This window comes from Pipra filicauda, unplaced genomic scaffold (genome assembly GCF_003945595.2).
Source record: "Pipra filicauda isolate LSUMZ 115617 unplaced genomic scaffold, ASM394559v2 scaffold113_size4260070_pilon, whole genome shotgun sequence".
Classification (NCBI taxonomy): domain Eukaryota; kingdom Metazoa; phylum Chordata; class Aves; order Passeriformes; family Pipridae; genus Pipra; species Pipra filicauda.
In genome coordinates, this window is record NW_024103585.1 from 1,522,489 (window position 1) to 1,547,196 (window position 24,708).

Consider the following 24,708-nt stretch of genomic DNA (forward strand, 5'->3'; position numbering starts at 1 on the left):
CTTCTAGTTAAACAGATATACTGGTATGAAAGACCTTATTGACAGGAAGTACTTGCTCCCACTTGTAGGTGAAGTGTTGTTTTACTGTACTTGTAGCTGCAGTTTGGTCCAGCTCTTGTTCACAGAAAAGACAGGATGTGCATGTGCTGGTCCCTGGGCCATTGTTCAGCAAGTGTCAGCTGCACTGAAGGCAGCCAGCAGCCTTATTTAACTTATGCAGAGCAGCATAGGATTTGTCAAGAATATATTAGATTAACTGAATAACTTTGGGGAACTCATCAGCATTTTTGCATAGTGTTGAATGTGTCAACAGAAGAAACAATGTCTGGACAGCACTAGGGCCCAGTGCCCTGCTCTCTGCAGGACAGCAGTGCTGTGCTTCCCATACAGTTAGTTGTGGAAATGTATTCCAATTACTGTTTCTTATAGTAGTTGGCATGGCTTGCTCGTAGGAAACCTTTCTGCTCCACATTCTTACACAACACTGAGAAGGCAGTAATGTTCTGCAAAATAACTCTGAAACATAAAAAAAAACAAGTCTGAAGAATATGGGATAATCAAATTTAAATGTTAACATTTAAAAATAGATGTAGTCATTTAGTTGGGAACTGAGCCAGTAATGGTCCATCTGTTTTTATAGCAAATAATAGTGTGTGTTTGGTTTTTTTCCTTGTGACACTGTTATACTATTATCATGTTCTACATAGTCCTTGATAACATTACAGTTATCAATTGCATTTTTTAAGATGAAATATGATTTTGATTGGTTTCTCTCGAAAAAAAGCAAATGCTAGTTGTTAGAGAAAGGTATGGAAAAGATAGCTGTCACAGTTCAGGAAAAAAAAAAACAAAAAACAAAACAAAAAAAAAAACAACACCACAAAAAACACACAAAAAAAAAAAAAAAAAACAAAACAAAACAAAAAAAAAAAAAACAAAAAAACAAAAAAACAAACAAAAAAAAAACAAACAAAAAAAAAAAAAAAACAAAAAAAAAAAAAAAAAAACAAACAAACAAACAAAACAAAAAACAAAAAACAAAAAAAAAAAAAAAAAAAAAAAAAAAAAAAAAAAAAAAAAAAAAAAAAAAAAAAAAAAAAAAAAAAAAAAAAAAAAAAAAAAAAAAAAAAAAAAAAAAAAAAAAAAAAAAAACAAAAAAAAAACAAAAAACCAACCAACAAAACAAAAAATAGTTGGTGTTTGATAATACTGTAGCCCAGTAAAAGCAGAGAAGTACAAATTCCAATTGTTTTATGTTAAGAAAGTTACAACACAACAGATATTCCTAGATGTAAATGAGGAATAATGGTAAGTGAAAGTACCTTCAAGAACTCAAAGCATTTAGACTTAGAAAACACAAAATTTGTTCTGACATCTAAATAGAAATGCAAATATTCATAAGATACTAAATTAAGCCTGTGCATGTTGGCTGTGAATATAGCAAATGTTTTAGCTGCAGTTAATACTTAAATATTAATATAAATACAATGATAACACAGTCTTTATGCTTTTTCAAACAGAAGGACCAAATTTAAAAATTAACAAAACATTTTATTTGTGTGTGAGATCTTACCACTGATACTCCTTCCTACTTGATGTGCCATTAATCTGTAAAATACTTCATTGTAAAAGGTGCAAGTATAATCTTGACCTGTACAGAGCAGAGAACAGTCATCTGGTATTTAAGGTTGATAGATCTGTTTTGCACAGGCTGCCAAACAGCATCTGTCTGTCACTGTAGCAAGCTTCTCAAAATCTTGATTTTGTGATGGTGTCTGGTAAGTGCTTTATCTGTAATAATCAAGGATATTAGCAGTGAGGAATGGAGGTTCTTTCCCCTTGAAAAATAAGAGACTCAGACTTAAAAGCAAATAAACAGGCAAAACAAACCCCACAAAATCTTTTAAAGATTCTATTTCCTTTTTTCACATTGCTGACATCAAAAAGAGTAAGGGAATTAATCAAATATAGAAAGTACTATTTCTGCTTTCTGAGTAAATCATGGAAGGGCAATTCTTAAAGGATCACATGGTTGAGATTTGTCATTTGTCTGCCTACTTTAGCAAGACTTTAGAGAACATCCTGAAGACGAGCACTGGTTGCTGGAAGTCAGTAGGACAACCGTTTTTTCCAGATATGTAAAAACAATGAATTTAAGTGCACTGACTTTCCAGACAGCATGTCTCTGAAACAGCTAGGACAGATTTTTGCAAGTGAGTTACTCACTTCCATTTCATAAGTAGTAGAAACTTAATAGGGAAAGTGATTATTTATTTAACTGCTCCTTATTACATATATTAAGACTGAAGCTTTGCACTGTGTTCCCACAAAGTGGGTACCACTGGAGTGGTACCTAGTGGTACCTAGTTTAGCTTCGTTAGTTTATATAATCTATAATTAAATATTCATCATTTCTGTTACCAGTTTTGCATTAGATGAATATTAAAACACTGACGAAGAAATGAATTTTCAGTATGAACATAAATCGTTTATTCCAGAGAAAGTTGTTTTAACTAAGCATGCTTCAGCTCAAGGCATGTAGTTTGAAATGTCTGTACATGGGAACTTTGTGTTCTGAAAACTGTCTGAGGAAGTACTTCCAGTCCTGCTTGGTACAACAGACAGATGGGATTTTGTCTGTTGTGAGTGTTCAAAACTATATTCTAACTTTTTTCTCCAACACTTTAAGAGTCTTAAGATACTTTAAATTTTTAACAAAGGTGATTTTCTCATCTCTCCTCTTCCTTAATCCCAAGGACATCTCAAGTATTTAACCTTGAGATTTACTGTAAAAACAGTCCATATAGGAGAAAAAGAGCTTCTGTCTTTGTAGTGTCCAATTACAGAGATTATGTACTTGACCATGAAAGTTTTAGGACATTGCAATATGACATTACTGCTTCCCCAGCTCTTTGTTTCATGTAGATATTCGTTAGTGTTTTCCATAATGCAAGGAAGAAGTATAGCAAGAATAATCTTTGCTGCTGGTTAATACTAAGTCATAGAAGTAATGTCCTGTTTTCATGGGGAAACCTCTACGTAGCTTATTCTCTTAGATACATGCAGTTAATTCATATGTCACATGTTGAATTAAACATTTTATCCTACCTAGACATGCATTTGGATTGTAACTATTTTATTTTTATGAAATATTTCTTAGAATCAAAATCAATAAAGGGTAACATTTTCAGAAAACGCACTTCTAAAAACCTTGAACGCTTCCAGGTCAGCATTCTACATGTTCAAAGTCCAGCTTAAGAACCATAAATCAGATTCTTAAGTGTATTTTGAAGCCCTACTTTTTTATTTTCAGTTTTTTATTTGATCTTGTGCCAAGTTCACCAACATTTTTAGGCTAGAATTTGTTTAAAACTATGTAGCTGAAAGAATTTACTGAACTGTACCAATTGGTCCACTTCAATTAAAATAGTTTTTAGTAAGTAATAGCAAACCAACTTTAGAATGCAAACCAAAATCTACAGTAGTTTTTTCTTCAATGTATTACATTTCATTTTATTTTTTTCCAAATCAAAATGTTGAGCATTTATTTAAATTTTGCAGAATGGAATAAAAACCGTTGCAGAGGTAAAGATAGTGATTTCATTTCTCGACCCCTGGGGGTTAATTTTCTGTTCCCTTCAATTCACAGTGGTTTGTATGCATTTCTTTTTTAAATAACCACTGTTTTTTATTATATAATATAAAAGATTAAAAAAAATTAAAGGAAATGAGAAAATAATTAAACAGTTGAATAAATAATTAATAGAAATCACAAGACAATCTCAAGTTACTTAGATCTACAATTTACAAATGATGGCATTAAAGCAGATGCTTAACAGATGTTAAGCCAGATGTTTCTGGTAGTTACTGAATTTTTGTATTTCTAAGGGGTATCACCATGTTAGAAGTAACAAGGTCTAGTTAAACATCTTCAGTTTGATTTTTTAGAGGTTTTGTTTTGGGCTTTTGCAATACATATTTGTATATAAATAAATATACATACACGTGGGAGTGTGCGTATATTTATATTACTTCTTGTCTTGATGAATGTGTAGGGTAAATTAGCCGGTTCAGCTGCTTGGTGTTAGTACAGATATTTGTGTATTGAATGGCCTCAGTAATTCTTGAACACATTAATAATGTTTCATTTAGTTATGAAGAGAGAATTTGCTACAGAAATTTCTGTCTTTTTTGTCTGTATTGAAATATAAGAAACAGAAGGCAATCTTTAGAGTCCCTAATTGCCAATGACATTGCCAAAAACCTTTTATCTCTCTGCAGTGGAAGTTAACAAGTTCAGGACAGTGGGTTTTCCCCTTAAATATTATTCAAGACTACATATGTGATTGCCCAGAAGGGGATTTGTAATGTGACCAATTCTTTCCCCCTTAAGAATTAATACAAGCATATTTGTTAGGAACTGCTGAAGTCCTCAGTAAAACTAAAATAAATGTTTAATCAGTAAGTACTAAACAACTTGTCAGTCCTACAACATAAGTAACTTCTAATATGGAAAGCAATTCTGTTTTTCTTAGGATGACCAAAAATAAATTTTTATGTGAAGCCATGGGGTTTGGGATTTTTATATGTTTGTTGGTTTGTATGTATCTGTACACTGTGGAGAGATGCTGACTTTCTGAGCATGCTGATGACTGATGTAACCCTCAGTGCATTTATGAAAGGAAAGCTATAACCTGAAGAATGACCCTAAACTGTCATGGTAGTGGAGGAAACTTTAGCTTTTCAATGGTTATTACAGGGCAACAAAACATTTGCATTTCAAACTATTTAAAGTCAGAACCTAAAGGCTTGTCAAATCAGCATTCTCCATGCAGATAATGTAACCTTCTACTGATCAGCACATAGTTGTGGGTTTTTTATGAGATTAAATAAAAAACTAATTAACAAAGCAATTGTTTTCTTAAAGAACAATAAGGACTAGTCTGAAAGGATATAAAAAGCATGTAAAACAGATGCATCACTGTACTTTCATTTAAACCAAACATCGCTTATCTCTCCTTGTTTTCATAAAAACCAACTCTGAGGTGCTACAAGTAGCATCCTTACAGATAGCTGTCCATAGCTGGTGGTTCCTCACATGATGATAAGCCTGAGTGAGAATACCACTTCATAACAATTAAGTATATTAAAAAAAATAGGGTTTCAGTTTGGAGTTCTCTGTAGTGTCAGCTGAAATCTGGTGCTTTTACTGAGTCAATCTAGTATGAAAGTAAAAAGCTTTTTTTTATAGTATATAAATTTACTGAACTGTGCATTTGTTGTGTCATGTTTTTAAGACAGATTATTACAAGTAAAATGTGTCAGTGGTAAAATTTTCTTTTTAAAGAAAAGTTAATCAGTGGAGTAAATTTCTAGAGTAAAGGAAAATTGACTCCAATATTTAAAGTTCCATTATTTACTTATTTATTTATTAGCTTGGTAACTAAGGGATTTTACTTTGTTGGAAAGTGTGTTGAGAAAAATCAAAAGTTGGACCAATGACATTTACTGTATTGCTTTGCTTAACACCAGGACATTATTTGAATTCCACAGTTCTGTTTAGAGTTTGAATCATTTTTTTCAGAAAAGTGAGTTCAGTCACTGAACTATAATGATGCTGTGGAAAACAAAATAATTTTCACATTTTAGCTGGAGAAGAAAAGACAGGTGGCTTTTGATTTTTAACCTTCAAACAGGACTTGCTGGATGAAGATTTCATTAAAAGAAAATCAGTCTTTACGCTTTGTTCTCAAATACCTTTACTGTAATTAGGTTTACTGTAGAAGTGATGTTTTGAGGTGATGATTAGGAATGGAAGACTAAAGTCAGACAGAGAATCTGTGTTATGTAGATGATGTTTCTAGATATATAAAGCATGTGTAATATTTTATACTGCTTTGACTAGGATGATTATCAGTCTTATATAAGTGTGCTAATTGCGCAGAAAATTAAGGCAGTGTGTTAACTTCTGCTATTAAATAGGCAGTTGCACATGTGTGAAGCTGACTAGGTTCTATAATCACAGCATCAAAGAGTAACCACCATTTAATGTGGAGTATTTTTGTTATTTCACTCTTGATTCCAATGTTGGAGTCTATCAATGCACTGTAGCATGTTACCCTGTATCCTCAAAGGATTGTAATTCCATGAAACATAGATTTTTCTTTTTAATTGCTTATTTTGCTTGTATTTGCAGCTGACCTGTTAAGTTAACCTCTAGAATTCATACCCAAAGAAATACAACAATCCGTCTTTGGATTACGGTAGTAAATACTTGCAGTTTTTTCAGTCTGTGACTGAGCAGTGTACATGCAAAGCAGGTATTTTAATCCAGTCTAACATATCTGTCTTCATATTTGGGAAATCTGTTCACAGAGTTTACATATGACGATTGTTGTCTTCTGACTGCCTTCCTGTACCTTTTATACATAAGGCAAATCTGTCAGTTTTAGTGGACTGATAGCATTCTCTTTCAAAGCAGTCTAGCAACAACTTACATGTCTGCATCTCTTTAAAATGCATGATGGAGCTTTTATTGACTTTGTTTTAGAACTGTGACACCTTTGTTCAGTTCCCAGATATGTAAACTCTGGTTTAATGTCATTATCGCTAACGGCCTCATAGATTTATAACTAAAGGAAGGTGGGGATTTTGATCATTTGGATTTTTTTGTTTTTCTCTTTGGGTTTTTATTTTTGAGAGATGAAAAGGTGTCTGTCAGGGCAAAACAGATTTGAGTTGAGGAATTTACTTCATTGCCAGTTAACATAAACATTTAATAACTTATTCAGAAATTGAGAAACAAAGAGAAACATTTGAAAACTTAGGGAAAACACCTTTCCTCCACCGCTTCCAGGATCAGCTTCACTCCAGACACTCCTCCTCCTCTTTCCTAGTCTCTACTCCCCTTGCTGTGGTTGCAGGTTACTGTGTCTCTTGGAGGGACAATGGGTGATGCAGGAGATTGGGGTCAGTAGGTAGCATTCTTCAGACAGGTGAACCAGCTACTACGTTGTGAAAGAGCAAGTGTGCTTTGACTCTGCTTTTATAAGCTGAAATGGAAAATACAGGTTTCATTTATGTCATCTGCAAATGCTGCTCTATTCTGGGCTGGTTTGCATTGTCATATTTTTATCTTTTTTTGATTTTACTTTTAAAGTCATTAACAGAAGTGCAGTTCTATGAAGTTTAACTTCAAAAGGGCATATTTCAGATTTTTGCTCTATTTTCTAACTACTGCTGTGTGACTGTATTCTTGCAGTATATGTATATATCTCCTGCATATTTTGTTGAAGTGAAAGATATGTAATTTATGTTTTAATTTGCTTTTAGAACTTGTAGAACTCATTACCTCTTCAGAAGGCAGTGCAAAAATAAATCTTAGAAAAGAATTTCATAAGATTGTACGTATGCTCCTCATTTTATGGAGAAAGTAATTGAAACTTGAAAGAATAGCATACCTGTTGTAGACAGAAGAAAAAGTTTTGTGTATTCCTGGCTCACAGACCTGTGCTTAATCACAAATTTCATTTTCAGTTTTTTGGGCTAATTATCGGCAAGATGGGCCACACTTCAGTTGTTACGATACTGTAAAAAAATTAACTTTGGAAGAGTTACACAGATCATAGCAGGAAAAAAATTGGCCATACGGGTGCTCATCCCAAATTTAATATCAGTGTGTTAATAATTTCATAATGCCTGTTACTGATTCAGACACTTTTTCATTTTACAGATTTTTGCTCAGTTGTAACACTTGTGGACCCATCAAATGTGAAGTTAACATGCACTCTTTTTAATGGAAATCCAGATTCCCTACCAAAAATTTACAAAGTTGGAGATATTGTTCGATTTCATAGAATAAAGGTATGTACTAGAATGTTGAGGGTTTACGTACTTGTTTTTCTGCAATGACAGGACCATAGGAATAATTTAATTCTACATGTACTGAAATTAACACTTGGAGCTATTGGATAAAGCAGTTGATTGATAAAACAGCTGTGGTTATGGTATGGACCAAAACTGAAAGTAAACTATTATTTTTTTTTTCAACAACATTTATTAAACTACTTGACAGAAGTCATGTGATGATACTTCTAGATGAACAGAGTTTAACTGACATAAATGTGCACGATTTATTCTTCAAACTAATAGGATTAAGGAGTTTGTTTAGGGCTTCCGTTGTGGAGCAGTTTAGGTCAGCTGGAGAGTTACTCTGGTAAAAGGAATCTGTCTGGCGTTGTTCATGTGCAGAATGCTCGAGCTGCTGCTTCTCTGTTTTCCTGACTTACACCCTATTCATCTGTATCAAAGGTCATGCAGGAAACAGTGTTTATTAGCTTTGATACTGCTTCTGCTGGATGTTTTTCTTACGTCTGCTGCAATTGTATAAAGAAGAGGAACCACACTACAGGGACTGAATAGAAGTCTTGTAATGCTGGACTGTACTTAAAGAGGTGCAGAACAGGACCAAAAACATGATTTTACCATGTTGCATATTAATTTGTAACATAACCATACATAACTATATACTTTCTTTTTATGTAAAATAATTGTAGCAGAAATGAATAAATGTCATGAAAGAGGCCAGTGGAAAAAAATAGTTTGCATATTTGAACACTCTTGAGATATCTAGAAAGTTTAAGATTTTACAAAAGGATGATAAAAGGGATAAAGATCCGTAGTACTAAGCATGTACATTTTGATATGCTGTAGCAGGAGAACAAAGAAGAAAACCCCATGACAATAAATGTAAAAAGTGGTAAGATTTATCCAGTGTTTGAGTTTTGTACCACTGAGATTATTAAGAAAGAATTTGTTAAGATTCAGAAAGAGTCTTCTGTTATTCATGTATATCATAAATATTTACAATTGAGAGATAAGTTAGCTAGCCTATTCTGGGTTAGTATAAAGCTTCCTTAAGGTCATCTGTATGTATAATTAGAACGGAATGAGACTGTATTTAGATTTTGAAGCCTTTGTTGTTAATCACTACTTGAGATGTGTTGTTAGTCTTGGAAGTTCATTAATTTAACTTCAGATGGGAAAGTCTTATGCTAAATTTTAATATTTTCTCTGCATCTGTCACTGTGAGAGTTACACATATACAGTCATTTCTGAAATTCAGTGGAGATAAAAACTTGTTTATTGCTTCTGAAAACAAAGTACATATTTTATAATACTTATGTGAAAAAGGAGAAAGTAGAAAGGAGTCTGGTCAAAATAAAAGAATTGAAAAGTTGCATGGGTATGGTAGGTTAATATTGGATTTTTTTGAGGTATGGGAAGTACACATTAAAAAACCAAACAAGACCACTGTCAGGGAAGTTATCTATGCACTCTCTTTTATGCAAACATAATATTGTCTCAGTTCTAATATTTATTTTTAACACAAACTTATTTAGGAAACCTACTGATACAGCACGTGTTAGGAACCTCACCGTTCTCTTGATTTGGCATCAGTTTTTTGAGGAGATCATTCTAGAATCCTTGTCAATTGGTACTTCACCATTCTCCAAGATCATGTTCCAGTATTTAAAGTTAGGGTCTATTAATTCCTTCCCCATATACACTTTTTTTCTCATCACAGTTGAGCTGTTGTAAGTGGTTTCCAGTCCTAACAGACGTCCAGCTGCTCACAATCCAAGCTGACAGCTGGTTTAATTACTTTCTAAGTTAGAATGATCTGGAGTCACTAAATTGTCTTTTTCTGAATGGGAATGTTTTGACTACCCCTGACAAACAGGCTAACAAACAGGTACTTTGGAAGTTTTCATATCTAATCTGCGCAGGTAGAAATCTGACACAAAAGGCTGGTGCCAACTGCTGGGAATAAACTGGGATGGGGAGGACCTCTTCCTCTCTTTCACCCACAACCAGCATAGTAGGTGTGATTGCTGTGCAGCAGTTTTCAATTAAAAAAAAAAAAATCAACTCTGACTGGAGTTCTAATTACACTTCCTCATTCACTCTCCTCTGCTTTTGTCTTCAGACCTTAATTACTTTCTATTCTCAAGAGCAGCAGAGGCCATAGTCTGTCAGAGCTGTGCTTAGCAATGAGGGCAGATAGATATACATAGTCCTTACAGCATGTAGTTTACATTTCGCCTGTCCCAGATATGCTTTTGAGAGACTTCCAAGAAGTTGACGTTGATAGCGAACATGTTTTAAAAATTGCTGCTTCCAGTTACACTCTCAGCTACTAACTTGTAGAGATGTTGCCAAGGTCCAATGGACAGACCTAATAAGAATTTAATAGAGAGCACTCTGCATGGGTCACTCTGCATAGAGAACAACTTTATTTGCTCAGTATTTGTTGTGGAGAAGGAAAATTTTAAGTGTGTTAGTAACAGAACTGAAAGATTACCTAGTTTTGATTGTATTACTGTTAATATTTCTTGAAGTACATTTTTATGCATTTCATCTTATTATGATTTCTCATGAATTATAAAATTTAATGATTTGCAGTACTGTACTTGGACCTTCAACCACAGTCAGTGCTCTTCAGAGATTGCCGGGGGGGGGCAAACCCCTAAACCAGCAGTTTAAAAGCCAGGCCTGAGATCTATTTGTCTTGTATCCTACATTCATGGCAAAAGAGGAGTTTCCTTAGGTGGACTTTTTCCTGGAACTTTTTTGATATGGTTCACTGTGGATACTCTTAATATCTTAAAATTAATGCCTAATGGCTACACTGTTAAAGAGAGGGAAGAGGCACTTCCAGTGAAGTGAATTGGCATTGAAGTGAATTGGTATTTCATTTCCATTTTAATGTTTGAGAATTGGAGAAAAATGAAGTGCATTCTTATTTATGTGTTCATTTTGTTCAGAGTAATCTAGTTCTTTAATACAGTCACTGTCCAGGATGTGTTCTGGTGGTTCTTTTTCCTGAATACACAGCATTGCAGAGCTGTGTGACTCATATGAAACACTTGTAGAATGAAGACCAAGGGAGTGCCCTCTCATTATAAACTTTACTTGGCATAACGCAATCTCTGTACCAATTACAAAGCCTTAATCCTCTAGCTTTTTGATAGTATTGTATTCTCCTCTTTTTGTGCCTTAACTTCTTCTGTACATAGGCTCCAATTGCTGTAACAAATGAAGTAGAGTCTTAAAGTTGTCCGCCTGTTATACAGCACTATTTCATGACTGCTGCACTTCTCAAGTCGTGCACTGCATAGGAAAATGTCCTGTAGAAAAATAGGGTAATGGAATGTGATATCATAACGTAAATGCACCATGGTCTGAGCTGAGTTTGCACAGACATCAGTAACTGTGTCACCTACTAATTTTGGAATAATTATGGATTATAATCTTCTTGTTTTATTTGTGTGGCCAGATTGTAGAATCAGAGAATCAGAATCAGAGAAGGTTGGAAATTACCTCCAAGATCAAGTCCAACTTTTGACTGAATACCACCATGCCCAGTGCAGCATCCTAGATATTTAGAGAAACAGCAGGAAAAACAAATTCCTTGCATGCTATCAGTTGCATATTCATCTGATTCAAACTCATTTGATCTACAATATAAATGCATTGCCTCTTTGAGCAAAAGGATTCCATAGCCATGATATAGATGTTTATTCCTTCCACGGGTCAGCAGGTTGACAAGTCTAAGACATATGTTTTGCTAGAGAGTTTCTAAGCTGTTTGCCTGTCCACAGAGAAGTGGGAATCTGAATATCAAATATATGGAGTGTGGCTTCATGACAATGTAAAGTATCACACTCCCTTTTTTGTTATCCTTTCTATTTCTGTTTTGTCTCTCTTCTTGTCCATCATTCTCCTAAACATAATACTTAACATAGCATTCGTTCCACTATGTTACCTACTTTGATCTTTGAGCCAGTCTGCTGGTATTTCCAGGAGCAATCTTACTTCTGTACTTTGCTAGCAGTTTTCCTTGTCTTTGTATATTCACTCCTTTAGTTTAATCCAGTTTGTATGATGATAGTTGATTTCTTTTCCTTCTTTCTATTTGATACAATATAAAAGGCACTGAGAGAAAGACACAGAAGAAGTATTTGCTCACTTCTTATTCCTGGGTAGCTCTGGCCATAGCTGTCAGGTTGATAAGGATCAAAGTCTGAAGCTTAGATATATAACATTAAACTTTGGCAGAATTTAGCTCTCAGACTCTTAGTGTCTTCTGACTAAATGTGGTCCAAATATATAAACTTGGCCAAAGTTAAGTTTGAGACTTCCTGCTAAAAAGGATGTCAAAGAACATATTGTTTGTCTGTTGCACTGCAACCCTGTTTCCAAATTCTTGCTCTGAAGAGTGGAAGAAATTAAATTTCTTTTTACTAAACAGTAAATTATATTCTTTTTAATACAGAGAAATCAACATTTTTCTCAGAAATACCACTATTACTATTGCTTTTGGCTTCCCTTCAAAAATTCTGTAAGGCATGAAACTCACTTTGAATGGAATTTAAATTAAAAACAAGTATTTTTCCTATAATAAATAACTTCAGGAAATACTGAGTGTAGGCAGTGATAGTTTCTCTGTAATTTGAAGTATTAAAAATTTGCACATGTATTTTCTGAAATTTTCATCTCAGTACTTTTGGTCAAGTTACCTGATCATATTTTAAATATGTAGAAAATATTCCAAAATAGTAATTTTTTAGTTTACTAGAATTTTCTTAAATTTACCATGCCACTTTCTCTGAGGAGTATTTCTAAAGCATATCACAATGCCGGCTGTTTTCAAAAATTATTGTCAAAATAGTAATTATTTCAGCCATCTTAAGTACATATGCTTTTTGCATACGATTTTTTTCCAAAAATAATTGTATGTTCAGGTGAATTGAAATGGTAAATGAAATCTACAATGTTTTGGTCATTTTCTTCTTTAATTTGTATTTCCATTGCTGCAGATGTTTCTGATAATCTTATTTTGCAGACAGCAATTCTCAGGAATGCTAGAGAATAAACTATAATTTATGGTCCTAATATCTAGGTGTGTTTATCATGTCTTCATAAAAATTCATTTTATTTCCATGCGACTATCGTTGTTAACTTTCTTTTTGCAAGGTGCCTGCAGAGAGTTTTTGTAGTTCAATTTTCTTCTTTTCATGTTTAAACATATTCAAAATGGCTTAATTTATACTTCAAATGGCTTCTCTGTTTCATTACTACCTCTCTGTTCTTATAGCTGGAGGTACAAGTACACCAGGATTACATTATTAAAATATAAGAAAATGTAATCAGTATTATGCAAACTTGTTTAGACTATTTACTTAAGATGAGAAAACATTTGCAAAAAAACCAAAATATACCAAATGCATTTTGGTGGGGTTTTTTTGACAGGAAACTTTTTGTCATACAAACATCAGTGACAATCATAAAAAAAATCTTCCTTCTTAATATAGAAACATATACATTATCTTAATGTTATGTTGTTTTTTGATATTCTGAGATGATCTGTGACTGCAGTGGTTTCACAATAGTCCTTTGCTTCTACAGTTTAACAGTTTTGATAGAAAACTACCTTGGAGATGCTATTATTCCAGCTTTATACACTATTTACTATCACACTTTTCCATTTAGTGAGAGGAATAACACCAGCTTCAGTTAAAAAAAAAATCAGTTGTTTTAGGTTACTGTAAATCTATTTATAACTATTTTAAGATTAGCTTCTTTTCAATAACCATATTCAAGATAGAGTTGTACCTCATAGAAATCAATAGAGTTTATTGTCTGTACAGTTTGTTAGGGTGACATTTCACCTATTGTTCTTTAGTTTACAGAAACTATGCCAAAGACTCCTTCAATATGTATTGGAATTCACTTGTTTGCTTGGAACAAGGCAAATGCATTTTATCTGCTCCATTTTTGTCCTAGAGGATATTTTTATTTAGCAACCATTATTTATTAAAAGTATTTAAAATTCTCAAGAATTTTTAAAGTCATCGCCATCTGCCCCACTTCCCTGTTTTTCCCACACACACACTCCCCCCACCAATTTAAAAAAAATATCCCCAAGGCCTCTAGAAATGACAGAAAATGTACTGAAGGGGAATTGTTGTCATATACAAAAGTCCGAGGTTGGCTCTTTTCTGTAAGTTTAATTCAATTTCAAAATCTCTTTTGTGGAAAATATAACACGTGTACAGAATCATTGCTTAACTTGATCTGAGATCTGCTTAAGAATGCTATAATGGAATAACATTTTCCCATGGATTTTATTCATTTTACACTCCAGTGATCCCTCATTACTTTAGCAATGATTTGTTTTTAAAGGACAAGTCTGGAGAATTTCTGTTGACCATCATCTGTTCTGTGGGTCTGACATAAGTAATTTTCCAGCTATGAAATACTTTTTTCTGTAACCCATTCTACAATTACTTCTTCTGTTTCCTTTGTTGGTCACTAAATAATATTGTTGAATTCTGTTTATCTTTGAGAGCGCTCAGTGGCTTCTCTACCTTCCTATGCCTAAGGACATTTCATTTTCCTTCAAAATCATTGGTAATATTCTCATCATGACAGTTGAGGTTTACCTTCTTATATATTTTATTTCTTTTGTTATTTTTTAATTGCCTTTCCATACATAAAGGCTGATTTCAAATTCACTAAATGGGCATACTGGGAGATGTCAGAAGTACAGTATATTTGAAGACAACCTCTTGCATGCTCAAAATGTGACATAAAGGATTTGGGAAAAAGGTAACATAGCTTATGGTGAAATATTAGGGGAAACCCAGGAAGACAAATGATTTCCTGAAAAGTTTGGAGTCTTCACAGAGGACTAGGACAGAATTTTTAGTAAGAAAGAAGTAAAAATATTTTTATGATGATTTAAAACAATAAGTGAAAAAATAAATGAGTAGGCAAATTGCAAATTAAAACACTTTGAAAAAATTTGACATGTCAGATAAGATACTAAAAATATTCTTGAAGTGTATTTTGATAGTGGATGAATGAGTAAAAGTGATGAAAGAGTTTTCCTCCTCACCGGATGTTACCTGTTTAGAGAAGCATTAATCTACCTCTTCAAAAATTTTTTGTGTAAGGTTATATTTTCTGCCTACTTATTTTGTTTTCTTATGTTAATGTTAATTTTATTTTTTTTGTTTTGTTTTTTTTGTTTGACTCTGTTCTTCCCATAGCACTAGAAACAAAAATGATCAATGGTCCCTTCTTTATGCACATGATAAAGCAGAAATGTCTTTTTATTTCCATGCGGTGCAAACTTTTCTTTTTCATTCATATTTTGTAACAGATCAGGGAATACAATGGACAAATGCAGGGAATTACCAGTGGAGGATTTGCATCCTTGACATTTGATGGAACTGTAGGAGCGCCAGTAGTTCCTCGAACTTCTAGCAAAGTGTACACTTTCATGGATGAAGAACATAAAACAATAGAAGAATTACGTGTTTGGGCAGCCAGTAATATTTCTGTCTCTGGACCAGCGGCAAAATTGTCTAGTGTTCAGCCAATGCTGTTCTTTGATCTCACTTGCCAGCTGGTAGGAAAAGCAAAAGTGGATGGATCTTCTTTTCTTCTAAAGGTAGACTTATTTTTTTTAATAATTTGTTAGATTTATGTATTCAGATGTTGTGATACATTTTTTGATAAGGCAGACATATTAATTTATACCCTGAGATTAGCTCACTTAGAGCACAGTGCTAATAACACTAAGGTTGTGGGTTTGATCCCTGTGCAGGCCATTCATTCAAGATGATCCTTGTAGATTCCTTCCAACTCAGAATGTTCTGTGAAATTCTGTGAAATAATGTTATGTAGATAAATGTTCTGACTGTAAGCAAATTTGTGATCCTGGGCCATTTTATTTCTATGAAAACAAAACAGAAATCACAGTACTTTTTGAAGTTGTTCACATGATTTGTTTTTTAAGAGAAGTTTAGTAAGATGGCATTGTATGGGTCATCATTTCACATTTGTAGATAAATATTGCAAGATTTCTTAACCTTGAAAAATGTTTGGTTTAAACTTCATTCTTGTTTTTTAGTTAGCATTTACTGCTTGTTTTTCTAGATCTGCTGAGTATGATTAGTGCAGTAAGTAGCACTATCTAAAAAGAATTAATATATTAGGTTATCTGTCATGATGGATTCTAGGTAGTTTCTCTTAGTTATACATAAGCACTTTGGGCATCAGTGCTCACTGAAAATACAACATGCCAAGTGCCACACAACAGGATAGTAATATCCAAAGGTGATCCTTAACATTAACTAAATAAAAGGGAGGTCTCCATAATATTCCTGGGTTCAACTCCAGATGTATCAGTCTGAAGTTATTCTGAAACTCCTCTGCCTTTATTTTTCTTTATTTTTTAAGTTGATTGTTAAAATGTGAGTGATGATCAAGCTGTTATTTTCCACTTTATGACTTCATAAAATTGGTTCTACTGTGTTAAACTGTATTGTTACAATGTTTTTAGAAATAGCATGTGGCATTATTCCTTCATTAAAGCAGCAAAGATTTTTCTAATACAGAACAATGCATACACTACACAGAAACAAACCTTAAGTGTGTACTATAACATACTCTGCAACTGATACAGACATTTCCATTTAATTATCCCTTGTGAAAGGCATATCAAATGAGACCCAGTAAAATTTCAGAACTTTGCGATCTGTAATTAAGTTGTTAATTGATAAGTGTATCTTCAGCATTGAAGGACCCTTTGCAATGACAGAGACAAGTGCTTTCTTAAATTATTAATATTTCTCTACACACTTTTCTGTGTTGTAAGATTCGAAGTCGGTTTTGTCACTTTTGCGTAGTAAAGGTAATGACTTAGGGAAATCTTAGGGTAGACTTAGGAAAGTAAAAGTTTGAAGTCAAATAATGATAGATGAATTTTTCTGATACATAATTCCTCTGACAGTATATATTTTTAGCGTTATAAAATATTAAATACTTAAATCCATATTAAAATGCAGCAGACAAGCTTAAAAATGCTACATTAACATTGATATGCTGTTGGTAATTCCCTCCATTTTTCAACAATGGCAAAATCCATATCTTACATCAAATATTGGCCATGATAGAAGAGAAACCTTTCTAAAAACTTTTAGACAGATCTCTAATTATTTTGTTGATTTGTTAAACAAAAAAAATCAAACAAAACAACCAAGTCAATGCCAGCTCATGGAGTGATCATTAAATACTATTTTATTGTATTCTTTTGGTTATGCATTTTATAATAATGATTTACATTTATCATGTTATTCCAAGTACATCAGTTATAGTAGTGGCTGTTTATAGTATGAAATATCATGATTATTTTAAGCATTAAGCCGAGGTATATGAGTGGGGATCGCTTCAAAGACAACTAAAACGAATTTCAGCAATTTTGTGCATCATCATTATAGCATAACATTTAAAATACACTTGATAAATTAATTGCTACATGCACAGCAGCTGAGGTGGATATGGCATAAAGATGGTATCGCTGACTTGATTATTTATTACCATTTTCTGAGAATTTTCTTATTCAAACTGATGGAGACTAAAGAATTCACAATAGAAATTATTCTGTCATTTATGCCTTTCATAAGAGTTTTACTGTTATTCTTTTCTTCCCTTCTGCCTGTCAGTTAAATTATGTACATTAAGTCATACAATGAGCATACTCTGCTGAAGAGAAAAACAGGTATCATTGTGTCTCTTTCATTTCAGTGTTTTGCCAACCATGGTGATCAAAGGTTATCATTAACTTAGCTCCAGGTTGTTCATGACTAGTAAAAGAAAAATTTGTTGTTTCTCATCCAGAATTAATTTAACCAGTGTTGGGTTTTCATCCAGTGTTTGTTTTTGAAACCAGGTCAGTTTGAAAACAGGGTGTTTTCATGTTTGCATAATTTGAGTAAAGCAAAGCTGCCAAGCTCCTGAGGTAGAGAGCTTGATCTGTTTTCATATTTGTGCAAGAAAAAAAGAGAAACCAACTACTTCCGCAAAGATTTTTTTTTTCTATTAGAGAAAGCTTACATTATTATAAATTCCTCCAAAAGGTGCTGGTGCTGGCCCCATTAGTTCCTCTGGTGAAGGACATTTCAAAACTAAGTCACCATCCCTTTATCTGAAAAGGGAGCGTACAGGTTATTTCAATCCATTTGTCAGATCCATCTCTCCAGTGTAGAATTAAACTACCAAAGTGTCCCAAGTAAAGCCAGCTGAAATAATAATGAAAAACTCAACAAATTTAAGATTCTTTATTTTGTCGAAGTGACTAAATTTGTAATAGATATACACTAAATCTGTTTCTCAAGCTCAGTTCTGGAAAAGATTTGATAAGCAATAGATAACCTCTCTTTCAAAGGTGGTTTCAAGTATTTCATGGTGCACGATCAGAAGATTATAGGCTTTTTTTAATCTGTGGCAGCACATACTGTCTCATTATCTGGTCCTTCAGAATACACTCTTACTTGGTGTATTAGGGAGAGTTCATAGCATACTGAAGCTGAAAACCATAACACCGTTGAAAGCTCAACAAAACTGATATTTATTACCAAGAGGTGGCCAAAAAAACGAACAAATCCAAAAGAGAGGAAGGAGGAGAAAAATAAGCCCATCAGTATGACTTCCCCAGTCACCCAGCTGTTGCTTATAAAATTATCTTACTGACCTAGAATGCCTGTAATTACCCCATAGCAGAAGCTACATCCTTGGAGAGTCAGTAAGTTCACAAATTGGCTGGCATCCCCACCAAAAGGCAACGTTGTCCTTGAGGTGAAGCTTGCTTCTCTCCAAAAAAGAGCTATCTGCCTTTATACAATTAACTGAGTGACCTCAACCTAGGCAGGTGTGGTCAGCACTGCCCAGCCAGAGGCCCTCAGTCCCACCCCCCGTTATACAAGTAATATCTCTTCTGCTCACACGTGGCTTTCCCTACGCCTGCGTATTGCACCTGGGGCGTCTTTCTTAATTGAGTTGGTGGGTTTAATTCATCCTCTTCCTCCTCAATCTCACCTTCAAGCAACCTTGAAAGGCGATTAGCCAATCATAGAACACCAATTAAATATATTTATACAAGATTCTCCCTTTCAAGGACGAAATTCCCATTTATCAGTGTTTGTTTCTCAGTACTTGTCAGAGAAAGAACAAAACTTTTACAGGTGGCTGGGCCAAACACAGACCAAAAGTATCAGCGTAATTGAACCCTGATACACTTGGCAATATTAACTTGATGTTATGGGTCATTTTCACTGTCAGCAGTGAAATTCCCTTTTTTCTCTTGATTTTGGATGGGTATTCCAGCCATGAATTACTCTCGGTGTATTTATACATAGCTTTGCTGATTCTTAGATCTTTTCCTGTGGGTCTGTTGATCCAAAGCAGTTAAGCATAAGGGGTAGAAACCCTTAAAAAATTGAGCTTTGGTGTCTTTTTTTCTTGCCCTCTGCAGTACGTAACTTATGGGACAAAATGCCTTAGTATCACAAACTATGAAAATCAGCTTCTGTTGAACCTATATGCATGAAATCCTATGAAATACAGCATTTCAGAATAATGATACAAATGCTTCTATATTTTCCTTTTACTGTACCAGTATTTCAGACCATTATTCTTGTTGTCTTTGAGAAGAGTATATCTCTCAGGAAAGCATAGTTAACAGAATGATATTTCATTTAAGTAGTAAGATTTTGGTACCAAAGTGCTAAGCCTGTTGGTAAACTTACTTTTTCACAATAACTTTGATAGCTCAGAAATAATTCTATTGATATTTCAGTACTAGGAGTATATTAAAGGTTTAGCTTTAGGCACACGATTTTTAGAACCTTTGTTAATAAGTGTATGTTAAGTACTGACGTTTTTCTGATATGTTCTAGATAACTGGTAGTGTATCCTGATATAGGAGATCATCAGTAATGAAGTCAATATATACTGTGTACTCAGTCTTCACATACAGTAGCTGAAGTGGTTAAAAAGCCCCTATACCATGATCGAAATATTAAGTATAGACAGTGCTGCATATGATGAATTCTAATGGTTGTAACTTCTGGCTAAAAGTTGAGGTTTTGCTAGAGCTGATTTTTTTTTTAAATATTAACAATTCTAGGTCTTAGCACTTGATCATATTCTCGATAGAGGTTATTTTATGCTCTGTAAGGAATAATAATTTAAAAAACTCCATAAAGTCTAATTTAAGTATTTTAAGGACTTTTAGGCTAAGACTACAATTGGGATTTCTTATTGTTACTGATTTTTAATCAAACAAAAAATTTTAAAAAAAAGTTATTTAAAATCTGAATCTAAAGTATTCTGAGTACATTGAAGTAGTTCATTTGCATTACAGGTATGGGATGGCACAAAATGTCCATATCCAACGTGGAGAGTACCTGTGGAAGCAAAGGACCTGGAAGGAGAAAGGGTTCTTCTTCATCAACTGAGAAATCTAATGGTGGACATTCTAGTCTATGATAACCATGTACAACTGGCAAAATCACTTAAGGTAATGCACACTTTGGTATTTCTGTCTCTCTTTTTGTGGCCTATTTTCTGCTTAGAAGTCACTTCAGAGAATGTATTAATTCAATTCTGCTGTAATTAGTTTCATGTTCCTCTTTATCTTTCACTGTATTTCCTGTACCTTTTATTTGAATGCAAAACTCCTTCAACATATGTTAAACAGCCTCATTACTCGAAAATTACCATGAAAAAAATTCTTCCAATTAAGCCGTTTTTTTCAGACACTGTAATATAATATATAATCCTGTGAAAATAATGAACTCAGAAAATGTATTCTATGCTTTAGAATTATTTTTAAATGATACAAAGTGGAGTTAAACTCGTAGTCCTATTTAAAACTCTTAATTCTAATGTCAATAGAAGATTTTCTGTTCTATAAACTTCTGCAGTTTGCAGTGCAATCTTCATTTAGTGGATCAGTAATGTTGATTATGCTTAAATAGAGAAAACTACATAATTAAACATTTGATCTTCAGCAATACTGCCATCTTGCTTCTGAATACAAGAAATTAGCAAAGAATACATCTTTCATTTCATGCCTTGCCCTCTATACCCAAGATCGTTTTTAAGAAAACATTAACTAGAAAATAAAGATAAGTGATAAACATTTGTTAGGCTGGGGCTATTGGCAGACATGAAATCAATTTGATAAATTAACATCCATTCATAAGTAAATGACAGATAGCAATATAAGTGTAAGGATTTGTGTAAGAATTCATAACAAAACCGACAGAAATATTTCATTACTTACAAGTTCTCTTCCAGAATTTTTCTCTTGCTAACTGGTGTAATCTGTTGATAAATAATTGATGTTCCAGTGAAGCATTATGTTATGAAAATTAAGGGGAAAATATTTTAATACTAATAAAACATAATTTCTTGAGTAGTTGATAATACTTCTTTTATTACTCTCACCCTTTATGTTCAGGAATTCCTGTTGAATATGTGATAAATGGGATGTTTTCATCAGCTCTCTCATATTTTTACTTCCTATAAGTTTGCCCTTATTTCTAAAGCATTTGTACCTTTGCTGGATACTGCACTGTGTAGTAGAAGCTCTAATTTCATAGGAAATTGCTAAAAAACCTCCTTTGTCCTTCTGAGCAATGCAGGCTGTTTTTCTCCTGGCTATGTCCAAAGTTGCAGTAGTTTCAGTCATGAAAGCTGTAGAAGTTTAAAGTTAGATCATTTTCGAACACCACTTTTTAGTGGATTGTCTTAGTGAAGTTATCGAAGAAAAGGGGCTGATATGCTAACAATTAACTTCAGAAGTATTTATTCATTTCAGGTTGCAGCATGTAGAATTAATTTTATTTCACAGAATAAAATAAATATAATAAAATTTTGGGGGAGCTGTCTCTAAAATGGAGGGGTTTTAAATACTAGTGGGAATCATGTCATATCATAAGAAAGTAAAGTGAAATCTGTATATTTTATTGAGTTCAGGGTCTTGTTATGCAAAGATTTTTTTAAAAATTCATCTATGTAGAAATATGGAACTGGAGAGTGTTTAGTATATCCATATACACTTTCCCAAGTGTGATTAGATGTTTTGCCAGTTTATGGTTGCAGAAACAGTAAAAGTATGCTAGTTTTCAGCCATGTCTTCTGCATTTGACAGTAGCTTAGAATTGCCGTTTTTTATGTAAATTGTTATGGAATTGTTAGGTTGTTGTGTACTGTTTGCAGTGACAGTTGCAGCTCAGAAATGATATTTTATGTAGGTGCAATCCCTTTTACACAGCCTTGTTAACATGAAGGGCAGGTTGAAAAAAAACCTGAAATATTTTAAAATTGTATCTGTAGGCACATGTTCAGACAAGGAAGCTCTGAGTAAGCACTACACACTAGAGAAAGTGGGTAATGTACTACAGTGAATTTTTGGCAAATGCTGGAGCACAGAGTAAGTAATATTGCTGCAAGAGTTTGTTAAAAACTCCTTGTTTAGGTCATCTGTCCAGAGAACACTGAAGATTTGAGCATTTTATCCCATTTTCCGAGGCAGTCAAATAATACTTACAGTTTTCAATGGAGAGAACTTTAGTAACATTGAAGATATGTTGTTGTTGATACCGTATGTAGACTTTTTGTTCCTTGTATTTATTGGCCTCCCTTTCCTACTGGGTAAGATTGTGGCTTTTCAGTATTTGGTGCTTTGACAGAACACAAAAAGAATTTTCAGAAATCTCATCTCTGAAGTAGATTATTTCCTGGGGCATAAAGACACAAGCAAGAACTACAATTAAGCAAAGAAAATGATGTTCACTGCTTTTGCTTGAAATTGCCTCTTCCTCTGGCTACCTGGGGTGCATGAGGCTTTCTCATTACTCTAGGAACCCCAGCCTACAACTGACTATCTGGAATACAGTTGCTCCACATAGGTTGCAGTTTGTTATTCTTCAGCCTTTCTTATGCCAGTTTTTCCAGAAGTTCTCAGGATTCACTGACACTGCCATAGGATTTGGGAATAGGTCTGTGATGTGGGTTTCTCCATCTTAAGCATTTTGCTTAGATCGTTAGCATCGAGGTGAGTGAGCATCAGTGGTCAGTCAATGCATAGTAGGGGTACAACTGTCCTCAGCTGGTTAGAGATTTCCTTATGTTCCGTCATTCATTGAATATGTGGTACTGTGCCTTCCTCTAATGGCTTGATAACCATCAAGTTTGTGTTGCCATGCATTTTCTGGATAGTACAATTAAAACAATTAACCTTGAGCATATATATGAGTCCTAGTCTGTAGTTTCACAGCATTTGCTTTGTGTTACATATCTTCAGATGTAGAATTTGTATATTTTCAGCTGTTTCTCCCACCATATAAAATGTCATCTCTTTTTTGATAGTAGTATGGACCAAGAAGTCTCACTTTTCTAGTGCCAGAGTCACATTTTCAACTTGAAACTTCAGTGAGTTACTACATGGCTGTAATACCTAGCTTCATATTTTTCAGACATAGGTAGCATTCCTTTGACCTGTCAGTGGTATTCTCCACACCTCTGTCTTTTTACTTATTAAAAGGGGAAAAAACAAAAGATGACACCCTCTAATCCCACCCCTGAGTCTTTCAAACTCTTAAATGGATTTAGGTTGGTATTTCTAACTGCAAAGGACTGTGCCCAAATGCTGTGTATATGCTTCCTCTAATTTTCAAGAAGTTTTGCACCATTTACTCAGTAAAATTAGACTGTTGATATGATAAAAATGATGACAAAGAAATCCCATTGAATATAATCAGCCATAAAAATAGGTATAAAAATGACTACAGATGAATTTGTTAAGTGATTCCTGTAGATAAAGACACCTTCTTGTCATGAGTGCCTTTCTGGTCCAACATGAACATTTATCTGCCATGATAAATGGCTATTCTGAATTCATCAGTGTGAATGTCAACACAACCCTATAAGTTTTGAAATAATCATGAGAATTTCCTATGCTAGAGTTTTATTAGTTGACTGGTTATAGGGAACTGCATATGTGACTTCTACATTTTAATTCTCTCTAGCCTTAATACATATTTTTTAAATAGTCATATTTGAATTAGACTGCAAATAGGGTATTAGTATATTTTATACTACTGCAAAAAATGTTTTTATTCTGCTTTAATTCATTTTAAATGAACTTGCTCTAAATGAAATAGGTAGTTCATAAACAGAACTGCTGTAAAGTCAAGTAAGGAGCTGGTTTTGTACTATATTTTAGTGATGGCTCTGTAAATCGTGTTGTTTAATGTAGATTATAATTTCTTCTCAGTCAAGTATTTAAAGTGCTCAGTCTGCAGGCATTCTGTAAACAACAGAAACACAGTAACATTTTTATCCGTAACAACCTGCTCCCTGCTCTTAACTGTAAGCAAGGCTGCCGCCCGAAGGAATCCATGGAAATGGCACCCTTTTTGCACAGGCAGCTCTGGCTTGACATTCAGAACCCTACGGACTTTTTCAGTATTTGGCAATGCTGATTGTAATGCTTCTCTTTATTATGGTTCTAAGTAATATTCAAATACATAAAATAACATTTTCAGAAAATAATCTAATAAATGCATATATAGAAAGATTATTTTATAGTGATGACAAATCTTGCAAAGTGAATGCTGCACTAAAATGTGTAGTTCAGTTGACTTTTGCATGAATTTCAGCACACAAGTTTAGAAGGCAGACTCAGCACTTCGTATTTTTTGCTTCTGAGCTCTCGTCTCCCATGTTTAGTTTTTTATATTTGTACATAGAGAAAATACTTTTTTCATACATTTTTTTTAAAAGAAA

The 24,708-nt window shown here is 33.7% G+C and overlaps 1 protein-coding gene across 2 annotated transcripts in view; it reads left to right on the forward strand.

The window, feature by feature from the left end:
• Positions 1–24,708, forward strand: part of POT1 (protection of telomeres 1) — a 66,133-nt gene that overhangs the window by 19,637 nt on the left and 21,788 nt on the right. For both annotated transcript variants that reach the window (XM_039383589.1, XM_039383587.1), the window contains 3 exons: positions 7,733–7,863; positions 15,230–15,520; positions 20,276–20,431. In XM_039383589.1, coding sequence (XP_039239523.1) covers positions 7,733–7,863; positions 15,230–15,520; positions 20,276–20,431 — 578 coding nt within the window. The remainder of the gene's footprint in view (positions 1–7,732; positions 7,864–15,229; positions 15,521–20,275; positions 20,432–24,708) is intronic.